Source organism: Engystomops pustulosus, chromosome 7 (assembly GCF_040894005.1).
Source record: "Engystomops pustulosus chromosome 7, aEngPut4.maternal, whole genome shotgun sequence".
NCBI classification, from domain to species: Eukaryota; Metazoa; Chordata; class Amphibia; order Anura; family Leptodactylidae; genus Engystomops; species Engystomops pustulosus.
Window position 1 is genome coordinate 20,099,371 of NC_092417.1, and position 18,807 is coordinate 20,118,177.

An 18,807-nucleotide genomic window follows, 5' to 3' on the forward strand; every position below is an offset into this window, starting at 1 on the left:
CTTGTCTCTCCTATATCTGATACTGGACCCCAGGACTGTCTGCTTGTCTCCTATATCTGATACTGGACCCCAGGACTGTCTGCTTGTCTCTCCCTATATCTGATACTGGACCCCAGGACTGTCTGCTTGTCTCTCCCTATATCTGATACTGGACCCCAGGACTGTCTGCTTGTCTCTCCCTATATCTGATACTGGACCCCAGGACTGTCTGCTTGTCTCTCCCTATATCTGATACTGGACCCCAGGACTGTCTGCTTGTCTCTCCATATATCTGACACTGGACCCCAGGACTGTCTGCTTGAGTCTGCCTATATCTGATGCTGGACCCCAGGAGTGAACAATGAACCCTGGAGAATGTCTGCTTGGCTCTCAGGTTTCTACAAAAGTGCACAATAAGTGTGTCAATTTTATATATTAAGAAAATGTGAATGAACAAAAGTAGAATCTACATCACATCAGTATTTGGCGCAGCCACCCCTTGCCGTTTTGTAGTTGTAGTTAAACTACATGGAGGGTTTTTTAGACATCTTGAATATCTAAGCATTGATTTTTTATGGATGTAGAGTTGGCCCAAAGCTTCCATCTCTGTATGTAATCCCAGACAGATTGGATGATGATGAAAGCGGAGTCACTATTGTCTGCTTGTCTCTCACTATTATTCATACTGGACCCCAGTATCTCATTGTCTTTGCCTTTATCTGATGTTGGTCCCTGGGACTGTGTAATATCTGCTCCTCTATGTTGGTATTGTGTGACATTGCGGTGACATTTATCATGGCTTTTTTTTTCTCTTGCGCCTTAATCTACAAACTGTCAGCGTCACAATATTGGTCGACAAAAGAGAGCAGCTAAAAACGGGTCTAGGGAGTTCTAAACCTTATGTCCATGCATCAATACATTACATCCCACGGAAAAATATAGCATGGTTCCAGTGGCCCCCTCCGCCAAAAATAATAAATGCCCCTCACTGTCTATAGGGTTTACTAGAGATCATTCTCATCAGTGGTTTTGGAGCTGACCCTGGTTGTAACAGTCAATATGATTGGACATATCGTAGGAATTCTGTCTATTCTTCTGGCAGCAAATCTCCTCATCTCAGAAGGTAAGTGTCTTGTATAAAGTGTGGATTTAAACATATTGCAACCTAAAGGAGCCCTAGGGATCAGGGGGACCCCACACAGTGCAATAATTTCTCCCAGACTAGTTGTTACAAAATAACTGGCCTGCGCCCATCTCATGTGCTTTAAACTGTATTGGGTTCCACAGGACGTAGATACAGTTTAGGGCTATGGCAGAGCAGGGACTCATTTGGATTGAAGATTTGCACCCAGAATAAGGCTCTAGAAATAATAACATAATATAACTAACTAGAAATCTCTTAAGGTGGAAACAATAGGTAATAGGTGAACATGTGACTGCTTAGCACATGGGTCTGTGAAGATCAGGAGAGATATGGTGCTGTGCAAAAGTTATAGGTGTTACAAGTTTCTGCAAAAGTACACAAATAGGGTGTCAATAGTTACATTTTATCAATTAAGAAAATGTTAATAAACAAAAGAGAAATCTGCATCACATCATTATTTGGCGCAGCCACCCCTTGCCGCCTTGTAGTTGTAAATACACTACATGTAGGTGTTTCTAGATATCTTGAATATCTAAGCATTGATTTTCTGTGGATGTAGAGTTGTCCCAAACCTTCTCTGAATGTAATCGCAGACAGATTGGATGATGATGAAAGTGGAGTCACTATTGATAGTGACATTCAAGGGGATAAGCAGATGAATTGGCACTTCACTGCTCCTCAAAAGTATGAGCAGGTGTCTGGTTGTCATAGGAAAGCCATGTAATCTCTACACCTAGAACTGGAAATAGACGGATAAATCTTTACATGGGATGTTGTATAAACACATAAAGGACTAACCTCTCCGTCATGTATTTGCAGGACAGGTCCATCTCCCAGTATACGGAATAATAAACCAGGAGGTTGTGCTGAGGCTTCCTGTGGATCAGACCGGGTCAGGACTGGAGATGTACTGGACTTTTCAGAGCATTATTCTGGCTCATTTCAGCAATAATCAAATGAAGATAATAAATGAGAAGTTTATGACCAGATTGGAGCCATCAGACAGCGGCACAACCCTGAGGATCCATAACCTGACCATGGAAGATGCCGGGATCTACGCTGTGTCTGTACACACTGCAGGCAGGAAAATATATCAGACATCCTATAACCTGACTGTATATGGTAAGTTTATTCTGCATTAAGGAGAGGATCGTATCACAACTCTTAGAAGAAACAGATGATTTCCCCGGTGGCCTATAGCCATGCATTGTATCTTGACTTTTTCAGGCAATGTAGATGACATAGCGAATACAATCCAGAAAATGTGGATAGGTCCTAACTTTGATTCGTGGGAAAACCCTTTAACATAGGGCTTGCGACACAATTCTGTATTAAAGAGAACCTGTCAGGCAAAATAACCCCCCTAAACTAAATATATTTTCATAAACTGCCTTTAGAAAGCATTGCCTCTATCCCTTCATTGTCCCTCTACATGCCTGTAAACTTGAGCAATAAAGTCCTAAAGCTGTATGCAAATGACCTGAGAGAGGTCCAATGAGTCATTATCATATTCAAGCTGTCCGGCTTATTCATGAGTGGGAGGAATAGACACACCCCAAGTGCTTGACTGACAGCCTGTATAATGATGTGAGGTATAATGGTGTAATGGCTCCTCCATGTGCTTCCTGGTGCTGGCGCCCCCTGCAGCCTTTGTGTATGAGATACTCCTATACACATGACTGACAGCCTGTATAATGGTGTGAGGTATAATGGTGTATTGGCTCCTGCACTTGCTTCCTGGTGCTGGCGCCCCCTGCAGCCTTTGTGTATGAGATACTCCTATACACATGACTGACAGTCTGTATAATGATGTGAGGTATAATGGTGTAATGGCTCCTCCATGTGCTTCCTGGTACTGGTGTCCCCTGCAGCCTGTGTGTATGAGATACTCCTATACACATGACTGCTGCCTGTATAATGATGTGAGGTATAATGGTGTATTGGCTCCTGCACTTGCTTCCTGGTGCTGGCGCCCCCTGCATCCTGTGTGTATGAGATTCTCCTATACACATGACAGACAGCCTATATAATGATGTGAGGTATAATGGGCTAATGTGTCCTCCAAGTGCTACATGGTGCAGGCACCCCCTGCAGGCTGTGTGTATGATACTCCTATACACATGACTGCTGCCTGTATAATGATGTGAGGTATAATGGTGTAATGGCTCCTGCACTTGCTTCCTGGTGCTGGCGCCCCCTGCAGCCTGTGTGTTTGAGATACTCCTATACACATGACTGACAGCCTGTATAATGATATGAGGTATAATGGTGTATTGGCTCCTCCATGTGCTTCCTGGTGCTGGCGCCCCCTGCATCCTGTGTGTATGATATACTCCTACAAACATGACTGCTGCCTGTATAATGATGTGAGGTATAATGGTGTATTGGCTCCTGCACTTGCTTCCTGGTGCTGGGCCCCCTGCAGCCTGTGTGTATGAGATACTCCTATACACATGACTGAAAGCCTGTTTAATGGTGTGAGGTATAATGGTGTAATGGCCCCTCCATGTGCTTCCTGGTGCTGGCGCCTCATGCAGCCTGTGTGTATGAGATACTCCTATACACATGACTGACAGTCTGTTTAATGGTGTGAGGTATAATGGTGTAATGGCCCCTCCATGTGCTTCCTGGTGCTGGCGCCCCCTGCAGCCTGTGTCTATGAGATGCTCCTATACACATGACTGACAGCCTGTATAATGGTGTGAGGTATAATGATGTAATGGCTCCTCCATGTGCTTCCTGCAGCTGGCGCCCCCTGCAGCCTGTGTGTATGAGATACTCCTATACACATGACTGACAGCCTGTATAATGAAGTGAGGTATAATGCTGTAATGGCCCCTCCATGTGCTTCCTGGTGCTGGCGCCTCATGCAGCCTGTGTGTATGAGATACTCCTATACACATGACTGACAGTCTGTTTAATGGTGTGAGGTATAATGGTGTAATGGCCCCTCCATGTGCTTCCTGGTGCTGGCGCCCCATGCAGCCTGTGTCTATGAGATGCTCCTATACACATGACTGACAGCCTGTATAATGGTGTGAGGTATAATGATGTAATGGCTCCTCCATGTGCTTCCTGCAGCTGGCGCCCCCTGCAGCCTGTGTGTATGAGATACTCCTATACACATGACTGACAGCCTGTATAATGATGTGATGTATAATGATATAATGGCTCCTCCATGTGCTTCCTGTTGCTGGCGCCCCCTGCAGCCTGTGTGTATGAGATACTCCTATACACATGACTGACAGCCTGTATAATGATGTGATGTATAATGATATAATGGCTCCTCCATGTGCTTCCTGTTGCTGGCGCCCCCTGCAGCCTGTGTGTATGAGATACCCCTATACACATGACTGACAGCCTGTATAATGATGTGATGTATAATGATATAATGGCTCCTCCATGTGCTTCCTGTTGCTGGCGCCCCCTGCAGCCTGTGTGTATGAGATACCCCTATACACATGACTGACAGTCTGTATAATGATGGGAGGTAAAATGATGTAATGGCTCCTCCATGTGCTTCCTGGTGCTGGCGCCCCCTGCAGCCTGTGTGTATGATACTCCTATACACATGACTGACAGCCTGTATAATGATGTGATGTATAATGATGTAATGGCTCCTCCATGTGCTTCCTGTTGTTGGCGCCCCCTGCAACCTGTGTGTATGAGATACCCCTATACACATGACTGACAGTCTGTATAATGATAGGAGGTAAAATGATGTAATGGCTCCTCCATGTGCTTCCTGGTGCTGGCGCCCCATGCAGCCTGTGTGTATGAGATACTCCTATACACATGACTGACAGCCTGTATAATGATGTGAGGTATAATGGTGTAATGGCGGCTCCATGTGCCTCCTGGTGCTGGTGCCCCAAGGCAGCCATGTTATAGCAGAACATGTCAGGTACTTATGTAGCTGATGTCTGTGTCTCTGTGTATTAGGAGGATGCAGCATGTCAGCAGATACAGCACACACAATAGCCATGCTTTACTATACATTACACACAGACATGAGCAGGGGGAGGAGAGCGGAGGGGTAACAGGGGTGACATCACTGCTTCTGACCATGTCACCAGCCTCATTTACATAATAAAGTAAAGATGATTTTACAATGAATAATGTATGAAATAACTAGATAAAGGCTGGGATGGGATCCTTGTGAGTTGCTCCAACAGGTAGAGGTGACAGGACAAGTGACACAGACCTGATGACAGGTGTCCTTTAAATGTGGTGCAAACTCCGACTAAGCACTAACTTGCCCCTTTAGGTGCACATTTCTGAATGTCTTGTTGGACACAAAAGTGGCGCAGACACTTTATAAATACATGTGCTCCATAGACGTTCATTCTAGTACAAATTCAGGCAGAAAACTGGCGCAGCCACAATAATAGATCGGGGCCAGTGTCTACCATGGGAAGCTCCATTTCCCTAGGGAAATAACAGTATGAAACACCAGGTACAACACCATAAAAAGAGATTCACATAAAAACTTTTAAACATGATCAGGATTCAATAAGTTTTTCCTAACAAATCCCCCTTTTATTCTTGAAATCATTAATAAATCATTTAGAGAAGAGTTAACAATTAGCTTCATTAGAGTAGAGCAGAGTACAAGGGTTTATCCTAATCTATGGCGTTCCTCTGGTTAGCGGAGATCAAGGTGATCGGTGAGGGTCTGGAGAACGGGAAGAACAGAGATCCCGATCTCACTAATTGGTGAAGCGCAGGTTGAGTATACTATAGATAACTGATTACAGCGCTCCCCTATCTCTGATTACTCTCACAAGCAGTGAACGAAGCAGAGGGATGCATGTTCTTTCAGCTGCTCCACCAATTTATGAGATCAGGACCCTCATTCTCCGGATGACTGGGGGTCTGATCTGCTGATCAGTAGAGTTCCCAGCAATCGGACCCTCACTGATCACCTTCTTATCCCCTTTCCTGTGCATAAGGGAAAACTTCATAAATTGGGATGAACCTTTTAAGCCATCCCGAAAACTCAACCAAGCCAACAAGCTGGAGCCGAGTGCAGGAGGTCCTCCGCCCAGTGCCGGGAAGGAGAGATCTGGTGCCACTTGAGGGCGACAGTAGCAGCAGGGACTGAATGTTTAGAGGGACTTGCATAGTGTGGCCCACCAGGAAACTGTCCAGTGCGGTAGATTGTCAGCACGGCCTTCATACACATTGACTTAGGAATGAATGAGCTAAATAGAAAGTAAATCTACTGCTATGCAAATATTTATTGACCCCCCCACCCCAACCCATTTGGAAATCAAACAAGGGAACAGTTGCAGTAACTTGTCTTCAGTTATATCTCATCTGCATACAGGTGCACAGCTTATATATATAACAGATATGTTGTTATAGAGCTTCATTTTTAACCCTTTAAGCCTCATTGATATAATAGCACAGTGCTGGGTTGTAGCTGGTAAAGAAGCATTGCCTGCTACATGGCTGCAGGGTGGCATCTGTCACCTGACTCACCTGCCAGGGATAACTCTCATACTGGGTGCTTAACCCCCAAGATGCCACGGTCAATAGTGGTCACTGCATTTTTAATGGTTTGGAAGGTGAAGAAGTCTCTTCTCTCTGTTACTGTCTCTGTCACTGTCTCTATCACTGTTTCTGTCACTGTCTCTGCCACTTTTGTGCAGGGTCCTAAGGTTTTGTCAAGGCAGCCAAGAGTCCATACAGCTGGCTATTAGGCCCTGCCAGATACAGGACCTTGTATGCGTCTCCTAAATAGCACATATTCTGGTGAACAATCATGCAAGTGATAACAAGTGTAAAAAATCATATATACATTGGGGCACATGTGTCATAGTTTTTCGGCTGCCACTTTTTCAGGTTTCCTGTAGTTGGCCTACTTAATCATTACAATGTATCTTATGTTTTTCCCTTTGTGATACATGTGATGCGTTGGCTGTTTAGTCTCACTTTTGTGACTTTTTGTGGTGTGCGACTTTTTAGTCCCAAATAGTAGTTTATTCTGGGGGTCACATGTATCATAAGTCTGACTTTTTCTGTCTGTTTTATGAGAATATTTTTGGCTTTCCTGCTGGTCAGATGTATCTTAACAGTTTTTCTTTATTGATACATGTGGCGTTTGGTCTGCAGTGAATTTGCGACTTTTTAAAACAAAAATCGCAAAAAGTTTACAAAAGTCACAAACAGTTCCCCAGCTTATTTCTAGGGGCAACCATAGATTTGCGCAAAAATGAAAAAAAAAGTTGCACATCTGGGTTAAAATGATAACTCGGGGAACCCTGCAGAAAACTAGACAATAGCAAACTTCGAGAGGAGGCATTTTTTAGGCGCAAAAAAAGTCACAAATAAGCTCAAAAACCATGAAAAGTCTCAAAAATTAAAGAAAAAGGCAAATCGAAAGTTTGATACATGTACCCCTGGGTCTAGAATGTTCTGTTTTGGGACTTATTAGGTGCAGGAATGGGACAATTTCAGAGCCCAAAAGTCTCACCAGTTGAACAAACATCTGGGCTACAGAGATAACTACGGCTACCGTATAAAATCCTGGGGGCAGATAACTTTGGGTACGCTGCTCGATTCTGCACCTAAAAAGTCTCACAAAAAGTTGCACCAGAAAAGAAAAAGAAAGCAATAGGAGCGATACATGTGCCCCGTAGTCAAATACTGAATGAATTTTTTAAAAATAAATGTTAAAAGTAAAAATATAACCTCCTCTGACCATTTGTTACATAAATAATAATGGAAAATACCCTAAATTGTTTGTGTAAAAGTATTAAAACATACTCATATGTATTAAGCATAGTAATAAAGAATATTATTAAATAAATAGCAAACAAAAAGTGAAACGTAGCATAGAAAATGTGACCAATGAACACCATGGGGTAAAAAAAATTCCCTAAAATATCTCATTGGGAAACTAAAAATACAGGCAGTCCCTGGGTTACGTACAAGATAGGTTCCATGGGTTTGTTCTTAAGTTGAATTTGTCCTTAAGTAATCTTCTAAGTAGTGACAAGAACTTACACTACAGTCTAAATATGTCCCACATCTTCACAATGACTGACACTGGATGAGAAGCCTGGAGCCTTATATTGTTATCAAAGTTTATCCTGTCGAAACCATAAGACCTGCACAGACGAGTCTATGGGGCAGATTTACTTACCCGGTCCATTCGCGATCCACCGGCGCCTTCTCTGCGGTGGATTCGGGTCTTCCGACGATTCACTTAGTCCACGATCCATTGCTGGGTGAAGGTAAGCGCGTGTCCAGCAACACTTTTTTTTTTTAAATGTGGCGGTTTCTCCGAATCCGTCGGGTTTTCATTCGGCCACGCCCCCCCATTTCCGTCACGTACATGCCAGCGCCGATGCGCCACAATCCGATCGCATGCGCCAAAAACTCAGGGCTATTCAGGGATAATCGGCGCAACTCAGAAAAATTTGGGTAACACATCGGGAAAACGCGAATCGGGCCTTTAGTAAATGACCCCCTATGTTTTCCTAATCACATGTCTAGAAGAAGAGCCCTGATTGGCTAATACAGTGTAACATTGACTAATGTTTCTTCTTTATTTATCATAAATAAGTCACTATTACTGATTACATTCACATTATCTGTTTTTTTCTCATTTCAGAGCCCGTTCCCTCTCCGTATTTACGGACTGAAGTGATGGGATATAGGACAGACGGATGTAATGTCACCCTCCAGTGCTCTGTCCCATCACATCCATCACATCTGTCTTATACCTGGAAATACAGACACCAGGACCAGGAGTATCAGCTGTATGATAGCGGCAGCACCACCCAGATATCACTAGCACCGGACCACCAGGACATGGAGATCCTGTGTATAGTCCACAACCCGGCCGACCACAAGAACGTCTCCAGTACTCTACAAGAAATCTGCAGTGATCATGCTAATTCACCCGACATCGAAAAGGGTAAGTATGAGATGAGTCATATCACTATTAGGGAGGCAATGGAGGACAGAGATCAGCTTTCATTTTTTTAGAGATTTTTAGTGATCGCCAAATGTAAAGGTTTGTGTTCTCGGCGCTGAGATACGTAGCACAGAAAAGACACCAACACCTGGTAAAAAATGCTTTGCAGAGAGTGTAAAAAAGTGATGAAATACTCAAATGATATAGGTTAGCTTGAATATACCAGAACCTCCCCTTTAACCTCCCACTGAGACAAGTTTCTTATCTGCACTCAGGATAACAAAATAACGCATTCTCTAATTCACTGTTATTTACAAAAATACAGCATTTTCACAGATATAATTCCAACAGTCCTGGTGTACACAATTTCAGTTGACCCACAACCCTGTAACTTCTGACTTTAGGGTCGGGTGGCCGCCATCTTGGATTTGTGTGTGAGGCGCGTGCTTGCTTAGTTTCTGTGTCTTTCTGCTCTGAGCCTGTAGCCCCGCCCCCTGCAGAGAGCTCAGACACTCACTGATTCACTTCCTGCCAGCACATCATGAGCAGAGAGAGGCTGCAAACTACAAAGAGATAAGTGATCCGAGGGAGGGGGGGGGGGCAGGAATATATAATAGAAATCTCATGCATCTCTGATCTGTCTCCTCTCCCTTTATGTGTCAGTGTATTAGTACAATGTCAGAAGCCAGATGAAATTGTACATACACCTGTACCCTGATAATGAAGCCACACTGTCACCCCACAGAACTAAATGGATCATAATGTGCTTAGAAATGCCCCGCCCACACCCTGGGATTTTGCACTGAGCAGCCTGGGGAGTGATAGGAGATAAAAGCCATATGATAGCGGCAGCACCATCCAGATATCACTAGCACCGGACCACCAGGACATGGAGATCCTGTGTATAGTCCACAACCCGGCCGACCAGAAGAACGTCTCCAGTACTCTACAAGAAATCTGCCGCGATCGTGCTACTTCACCATGCCGCTCACTTATACTAAAATGTTTATTGCTCGAGATATGTCATGCTGGGAGGCCGGAGGGACTGCTGAATTACGTGGAATTTGTTGAAACGTTTGAAACGTGAAGTAAAAAATAGCAACTTTGTCCGTCAATGCACATTATATCTAATGTTTTAATCCAATTTCTGACTCATTACAGGTATAAAGCGTCGCTATTACTTATTGATCGTGCTATATGTAGTCGTGTTCACCGTAATAGCGAGCGCTGGATGGTATTTTATGAAAAGAAATAAGAGGAGAAAAGCTGTAGAGAACCGGAAAGAAGGTAGGTAAGTTTAGATAAACTGTCACAGAAATGTTTGCCCCCATCGAGTGGTCTCTTATTATCCATCCATTATATTCGTCGTGCACTTGATTTGGTTTATTAGAACGCATTTTGAAAATGTTGCTATATATAATGAACATGCGAAGAGAGATTTGGCTTAACACTTATTAATAAACTAGAATTAAAAACCTGCTTTAAAAACTGGTGATCGATTCCCTGTTATCTGCCCACTCTACAGCTTTGGATCCATTGCTGTGTACATCTTCTCTTTTATCATAGATCAAGGATGTAAAGATATATAGGGGCTTATTTACTAAGGGTCTGAGGACGCACTTTTGTCGGATTTTCCAAAGTTTTCGGGTTTCAAACGGCTGTGACAGGTATTTAACAGGGGATTGTGTAGCACAGGATCGGATTGTGGTGCAGCGGCACTGCTTTCATGTGACAGAAATCCGGGGGCGTGGACGTCAGACGATCTGACGGATTCGGACTGAGCGCGGGATTTAACTTTCAAATTGTGCCGCAAGATCAAGCACTTACATGCACCAGGAAGAAGAAGGTGAACTCCGTCGGACCTGAGCGGGGAAGCGACACATGCAGGATATCGGGCGCACGATCTTAGTGAATCGCGCCAGAGTGCGTGATCGTCAGAACAATGCACTTTGGATGAACTCCTCGGCCGGGAGGGAAAATGATATAGTTTATGTATTTTACTACGGATATTGTAGGTCTGTTTCTCTCTTACCCACCTACATACACTACTCCCCGGGTGGCTTCCACACGCCCTTCCTACGGATACAATCTGCTATTGTCAACTAATATTGATCTGTATTAGTTATATGCAGATAATGGGGATCATTTACTAAGGGCCCGATCCGCGTTTTCCCGACGTGTTACCCGCATATTTCCGATTTGCGCCGATTGTACCTGAATTGCCCCAGGATTTTGGCGCATGCGATCGGATTTTGGCGCATCGGCGCTGGCATGCACGCGACGGAAATCGGGGGGCGTGGCCGAACGAAAACCCGACGTATTCGGAAAAAACGCCGCATTTAAAAACCGAAAATGTGTCGCTTGGGAAGCGCTTACCTTCACCTGGTCCAGCTCGGTGTATTCCGGCGCGTTCTGATGATTTTTCACCTGGTGGACGGAGGAGGAACTACCTTCATAAATCCCGTCCGGACCCGAATCCTGTTCAGAGAACGCGCCGCTGGATCGTGAATGGGCCGGGTAAGTAAATCTGCCCCAATGAGACTGATAATGTATAGCACAGACAAAGGATTGGTTTCTTCACCACCTGGAGGACCCAGCCACTTCATACACACTGGAGATCAAAATGAGAGAACAATGTATGATCACTTTTTTTTTTTTTTTACAGCAATAATGTGATCTCCATTGATAAACTTTTGATGGATTTGTGTAAGGACTGCACTAGGCCACCAGGACAGTGTTTTAGAACATTACCAAAGTAGCAACATAAAAGCAATATTTTGCAACAAACATGATGATCATAATTAAAGGGTTTACCCGGGTGTTAAAAATTACTGAGGGCCGGGCTTGGGTGGGCTAGTTAAACATAATAAACATCTACTTACCTCGTCCGGCGCTGCTGATGTCACCGCGGTCCATCTCCTCTGTGCGCCAGTTTGTATACAGGGGCGCACAGGGATCTTCCGGCCGGCTGGAAGCTCCCATCCGACACGCTCTCCCGGCGCTTACATCGCTGAGAGATAGGGACGGATAGGAGGAGCCCATCCCTGTGCGCGGTTTCTGTGACCCTGTACACAAACAAGGGCACGGATTGAAGGGACCGCGGCGCGGGACATCGGCAGCGCCGGAGGAGGTAAGTACATGTTTAATATGTTTAACTAGCCCACCCCAGCCCTCAGTAAATTTTAACAGCCGGATAACCCCTTTAAAAAACAGCAGTGACTGGAGCACAGAGAAATACTGTAATTACATTTTCTGAAGGTCCACCCAGTCACCAATCAGTAGGGAGTGAACAGATCTTTGCTGTGAATGACTTCAGCACCGGCCGCAGGACCTCACTAGTCTCCCACACGGCTCCGCTGGGATTCTGTTCCTTTTTCCTTCTACAGTTCTGTGACTACTGTGGGTTTCTTGGACATAACTTTGTCGCCAGTGATTTTCTAGAAGTTTTCTATTTGGTTTAGATCAGGACTCTGGATCATTTCAATGTTTTCTGTTTTAAGGAACTGCCTTACCCACTTTGCTGTGTGAGAGGGGGCTTTGTCCTGCATGAAAATTACTGATACCTAATTGCATTCACTCTGTCATGTAGCTGTATGAGAGGCCCAGCTCTCGCTAAAGAAAACATTCCCTGAACCATGACACTTTCTCCACCACCTTTCACTGACTTCTGTACACACTTTGAGTTCAACATACCCTCAGTTTGTCGATGAACACATTGGGGCACATTTACTTACCCGTCCCGTCGCGATCCCCGCCGCGCGTTGTCCGATGAGGATTCGGGTCTTCCGCGATTTACTAAGATTGTGCGTCCAATTTCCTGCATGTGTCGCTTCCCCGCTGAGGTCCGCCGGAATTCACCTTCTTCATCCTGGTGCATGTGAGTGCTTGATCTTGCAACACAATTCCTTTTTTAAATTCTGCGGTTTGTCCGACTCTGTAGGGTTGTCCGACGGCCACGTCCCCCCGATTTTTGTTGCATGCAAGCCGGCGCCGATGCACCACAATCCAATCACGAGCGCCAAAAACCCGGGGCAATTCAGCGCAAAAGAGAAATATTCAGGAAACCCGACGAAAGTGCGGCATTCGGACCCTTAGTAAATGTGCCCCAATGGCGTTGACATTTATGAAATTGTCAGCCAGAACTCTCACTGGAGGAATCACGATAAGTGGAGATGACAGCAATCAGCGGTGCTTTCTGGAGTGGGATATTGAACCAATCAGCAGAAGAAACAAAAACCAGCACTCACCTAAGTTTGATGGGTACTTTATTCACAGGCAATGGGATGTTTTGGTGCAGAACCTCACTTTCTCAAGCCTTCTAACATAATCTACTCGGGATGTGCAGGATATTCCTGCCCCCCCCGGGTGGTTATTTAGGATGCAGAGTATAACACCACATAGTAATAGCTATCCAATCACGGAGCAAACGGCTCGGCATCTAACACTCGGTGTGTATACAACTCACTCCAATGGTTGTATGACGTCTGGTGACCACAAACCAACATTTACAATTAGTTATGGGATCTATAGCACCCTAACCTAAGTATAGTAACCAGACACATAACAATTTATGTACAAAATATAAAAAGAGCCGAGTAACTGACCATAGTAGGCATGTAACCTAATGTGCAGCTATGCAGGATAAAAGCTAAGTAGGTCTAAATCCATATTAATACAACGAATATCTCATTTTGGTTGTTTCAATTAACTGGACTTTTTTTTTTATAGAACCACAAGAGGAGGTAGCTTATACTAAAATTAAACATCCCCCGGGCAAAAACAATGACAATAAGGTATGACATCTGAAACATATCATTTGGAGTGTAACACCAATGTTTTAAGGATTTTTACTAAATTGTCTGATTCCGCCTTCAAAAACAAAGAAAACAGTTCCCATTCTGTGTTCCTCGCCCTTTTCTTTTTCGAGAGTTATGGAATTTTCTGTTCTGAAGATACTTTCACACCAGTGGTGAAATCGGCAGAGATTATATGCCTTGAGTCAAATTTGGACTTCCACTTATGCCTTGTGTTCTTTCATTCAGTAATTTTGCAGCAAATCCAGTGAGATTCCTACAAGTAAATCCACTGAACACTGCATAGTATACATAGAGGATGTCTACAGTGACTAGCCCTGTATCTTTCTTCAAATGGAGGAACATATAGCATGTAATAAATAGAAGAAACCACCAGTGAAAAAGCTACATAAAGTATATAGTGTGTACTGTATGAGCACTAAGGGTTAACAGTGCCTGGCTGTGCAGAAAATGTCTGAGAGCAGAAGATGGGGGAAGGAATCTATGATACAAAGGTGCAGGCAGAGACAGAGAAAGTTCTGCAGGATCACAGTCTGGGTTAAAGGGACTGATAGGGAACAGGAGAGTTCTTGTACCTCACTATTCATTATTCTGTATCCACAACACTGAACACACTCAGCTCTGCTACACACCGAGACAGCACTGTCACATGACCTACCCCTTCTCCCTCCTGAGTGAGCAGGTAGCAGCACCCCCTCCTCTGCTACAGCTACTGAGGAGGAAAACAAAGACAGGCTAAACTGAGGAGGGTAGGAATGCAACTGTTGCACGTAGGTAATCAAGATAATAGGCAAAATTGTTCTAATCCTGAGAGCAATTGATTTGTGAAAAAAAATTGCAGTTGATGAAAATTGCTGATTTAAAGGGAACCTGTCAGGACATTCTTGCAATGCAAACCTGACTCACTCCGGCAGCTGAAGCACCATATCATAGGCTTCATCATAATCCCATTCATTTACTTCTGTGGGGAACAAAGGCTTGGTTGTAAATATTTCTTATGTATGGAAATTATCCTCTTTGGGGGGGGGGGGGGATTCCATTGATCTGGTCATGCTCTCCTGAAGTTACTTTTGCTGGACCCTGTTCTAAATCTCAGCTTCTTATGAGGCAAGAGGAGAAGCTGCATGCTCCCGGAAGACTGGTGAGTGTCCGCATGTCTTTTTTAAGCATGACTAGATTTATGGGATCCACGCTTCCCCTACTCTTAATAAAAGTGATAACACATCCACTATAAGTATGATTCATTTCATAAAGTAGCTTAATAGGGGGTTTGCTTTTCTAAAACAGAAATTTAATATCAACTACATAGACGGTGTTGAACGATAAAAACCGGGCTGTCTGTAGTCACCACTAGGGGGAGGCATACTGCACTGTGAAAGGAAATCCAACAGCAGTTGTGACCATGCAGAACGTAGCCAGTGTTAGGTATTGGACATGGGGAGAGGTGTGTTGTAAGTAGCAGTAAGACTGTCCGGCTTTCAGCCTGCAGTCTGAACAGTGTTCTAGTTGCTGTATCTTTGCTCAGAGCCAGCATGGGTTAAGACTTGCACACCTTCAGAGCCTTGCCTCTCTCATCTGGAACACCGATTTATACCCTGTGAACACTTTTCCCCTTTGCTAATTTGTTGGTTAGCTTCCATTCAGTGCTATTTCTATTCTTTGTTATGCTGGTTTTCAATATCGGCTTTATCCTCAACTACTCTTCCGTCTATTGTATTAATGTATTATTCATAGAACTGCTGCTGCTAATAACATACACAAAGGAATGACTACACAGATCTCCAGGGACAATACCTAACACTGGTTGCAGTACTGCACGTTCCACATTGCATCTATGGTCAACAGATCCCCCTTAATGTGTGCGGCATAACAAGCTCCATAGCTTCATCTGGGGGTATCTACATGCAAGCCTTATAAATACATATATAATTTTGGTTTTACTTTTTTTGTTTGTTTAACAGGAATCTACACCTCGTACTAATGAAAGTGAAGTGAGGGATCAAGCCAAGTCAGAAACAAGGGACTCTAGGACTGTCTTGGATTCTGCCTTGGTAGAAGGCTACACTCCAGTGAGATGCTACACTCCAGTGGATGCTACCCCAATAGCGGGATCTCTGCTCTCTATTACAGATGAGTTTACAAATGGATCAGGACTTGGGGATGGCCGTCCTAGAAGAGAACTGGTGCTATACTCTGGAATAGGTTCAAAGGGTCTATAATGGGCCAAACCAGTGGGAACGGCTCACAAAATTACTCTGCATGTGTACATTCCTCCTACATACCTGCCTAAAATGAATTACATAGGCTCTCCAAGATGTTGGAGGGGTGTGGAGCAAGAGTAACTGGGAAAGCCCAGTGACCAGCACTTTTTGGAGAGCATTTTTTAAGTATGTGTCAACAATCCTTTGGATAGCCATTGCACCAAAACCAATACCACATTCACATCCCCACCCGCAGGCCCCACATCAATACCAGGCAGTGTTTTGCCAAGACATTTTGACTGCTTTCATGAAACAGGAAAGATAACAATGACGGCTCCACTACCTTGTCCTCTACAACCAGTGGAGCCACCAAGGCCTAAAGAAACTGTTTTTGTTGGCTTAAATTTTTGGAAGAAGGAAAATGTCCAAAATCTTCAGGCGGACGTCCAAAACCTTCTGGAGGAGATAAGTCAACATGTAGATGCCGTGTAATAGTTACAGGTTTAGTTTACTGCAGTTACAGAATCGAGGACAGAATGGGCCATTGCCAAGGTCAACCAACCTGAACCAAGATGCAGATATCTGGGCATGGACTGTCGCTCAGTGCCCAACTGGTGAAAGAGTTCCCCTGGTCTACAGATAGAGTTGATGTTTAAAGCCAATTGGGGCTCGAATGGGGTTGTCCCTTTGATACAATGGAAAAGGAATTTTTGAAAATGCAAAAGAGCAGATGCATGTCCACCAGATTGGCCTCTAGTATGGGGGCTGGACAATCTGCCATTAATAGCCTCATCGCTTAGTATGGACCTTCTTCAAGATGTCCCAATGGTGCATCCAGACATTATTCTGCTGGTGAAGACCCAACCAGAAACTGGTGAGACCTATGTGATCTGTCCTCTAATAAGGATGAACAATTGTGTCCACGTTCATGAATACATGTTCAAAGGAAATACGTTTGACATCCAATTTTATGTTTTTTCACAGAATCTTTTAATGCTTTGACTTTTATGAATTTTTAATAATTTTGGTTATAGGAATAGGAATTAACCTAATAAATACTGCTAATTATAAGATTTTTGTAAAATACAATGAACTTAATGTCAAGTTTATTTTGAGCACAAAATATGATGTCGGCAAGCGGCTCACGTCATGGTTTGTGTGACAGGACCGCACGGGGAACAGAAGACGGAACCGGAGCTGTAGACAGAATAGGACCTGCGGGAGGGGGCGCTCGGAAAGCTATTTCTGGAAACATTCCTCTATACTTTAGATAGTCACCCCTAGAAACCAGGAAAATATACTTGAGGAGTTGGTATAGAGAAACACACCTGCAGGAGCTATTCAGATTTTTTGGCTATTTTTACAAATATGACCTTAAGTAAAGAATTACTCAAAGGTCAGGGACTGTCATGGCTGAGAACTGGTTTGGTGTTAGGGTGTGCATTGCTGACGATGTGAAACCTGCACAATAGCTCCCCCTTATATTGTGTCCCCTCATGTCGACTACAATGGGGGTCATTTACTAAGGGCCCGATTCGCGTTTTCCCGACGTGTTACCCGAATATTTCCAATTTGCGACGATTTCCCCTGAATTGCCTCGGGATTGCGCACGCGATCGGATTGTGGCACATCGGCGCTGGCATGCACGTGACGGAAATCGGGGGGCGTGGCCGAACGAAAACCTGACGGATTCGGAAAAACCGCCGCATTAAAAAAAAAAATGTGTCGCGGAGCTTGCACTTACCTTCACTTGGAATAGGCCGGTGAACTTGAGTGCGTTCCGATGCTCTTCAGCGCAGCAGCGCCACCTGGTGGACATCGGAGGAACTGCCTTAATGAATCCCGGCCGCACCCGAATCCACCGCAGAGAATACGCCGCTGGATCGCGAATGGACCGGGTAAGTAAATCTGCCCCAATATGTTAGAGCTCTGATATTAAGATATCTACACAGACATCTAAAGGAAGTTTCAATCTATATAATAATATGTCTTCTAAGGCCCCACCAATGATGGTTACAGTACATACAGTGTAATAGACCTAAATATGAGTTATCTAGGCCAAGCTCACCAGTAGGCCGGTATAGACTGCTACTCATGGAGACAATATCACACCATTTGGTTACGGTTGGTGATGTTCTTGGCTTTGTGACTTCAGGATACATTTCTCTTCCCTAGTTTTTTGTCTTGGACTTTTGTATTTAACATTATAAATTCTATCGTGCTACATCCATGTGGAGGCAGGTCAAGAAAAACTGTAGCTGGCGGTAATGTGAGCTCAGATAAAGATCACATTCCTGCCTTGTATCAACATTTTGTAAGTGAAAAGGGTTTCAGTTTCATTTTAGGAGGACTGCAAATATGCCCCACTTCTCTCTAGCTGTCATATTTATATACTGTATATACTCAAGTATAAGCTGAGTTTTTGAGCCCAAAAAGATGTGCCGAGAAACCTAAATTGGCTTATACTCGAGTCTATAAAAAAAAACCAAACTCTATACTCACCTTTCCGACGCACCCCCTATGATGTCTGCAAGCTGCTGACCCCATGGTGTGTGTGGCTGCACCACACAGGGTTACTAGCCAGAGCATCGGAAGAAAGAAGAGGTCCTGCGGGGGGCATTAAAAATGTGCATACATTTTTTTTTTCTTATAGGCTGGGCATACCTCGGACAGGGGGCTGGCTATATACTAAGGGACATGGGCTTGCAGGCTATATACTAGAGGTCAGGGGCCTGGCAGGCT

At 44.2% G+C, this 18,807-nt stretch overlaps 1 protein-coding gene across 5 annotated transcripts in view; it reads left to right on the plus strand.

Annotated features, from left to right (window-relative positions):
* LOC140069375 (uncharacterized) overlaps positions 1-17,138 on the plus strand; it is a 32,241-nt gene extending 15,103 nt beyond the window's left edge. For 2 of the 5 annotated variants that reach the window (XM_072115016.1, XM_072115015.1), the window contains 6 exons: positions 978-1,102; positions 1,943-2,245; positions 8,745-9,050; positions 10,212-10,337; positions 13,779-13,843; positions 15,826-17,138. In XM_072115016.1, coding sequence (XP_071971117.1) covers positions 1,039-1,102; positions 1,943-2,245; positions 8,745-9,050; positions 10,212-10,337; positions 13,779-13,843; positions 15,826-16,083 — 1,122 coding nt within the window. In that variant the 5' untranslated portion in view covers positions 978-1,038 and the 3' untranslated portion in view covers positions 16,084-17,138. Of the gene's footprint in view, positions 1-41; positions 1,103-1,942; positions 2,246-8,744; positions 9,051-10,211; positions 10,338-13,778; positions 13,844-15,825 lie in introns of those variants that run through there. The other 3 variants (XM_072115013.1, XM_072115014.1, XM_072115012.1) reach the window with 3 other exon arrangements.
* The last annotated feature ends 1,669 nt before the right edge of the window (positions 17,139-18,807 follow it).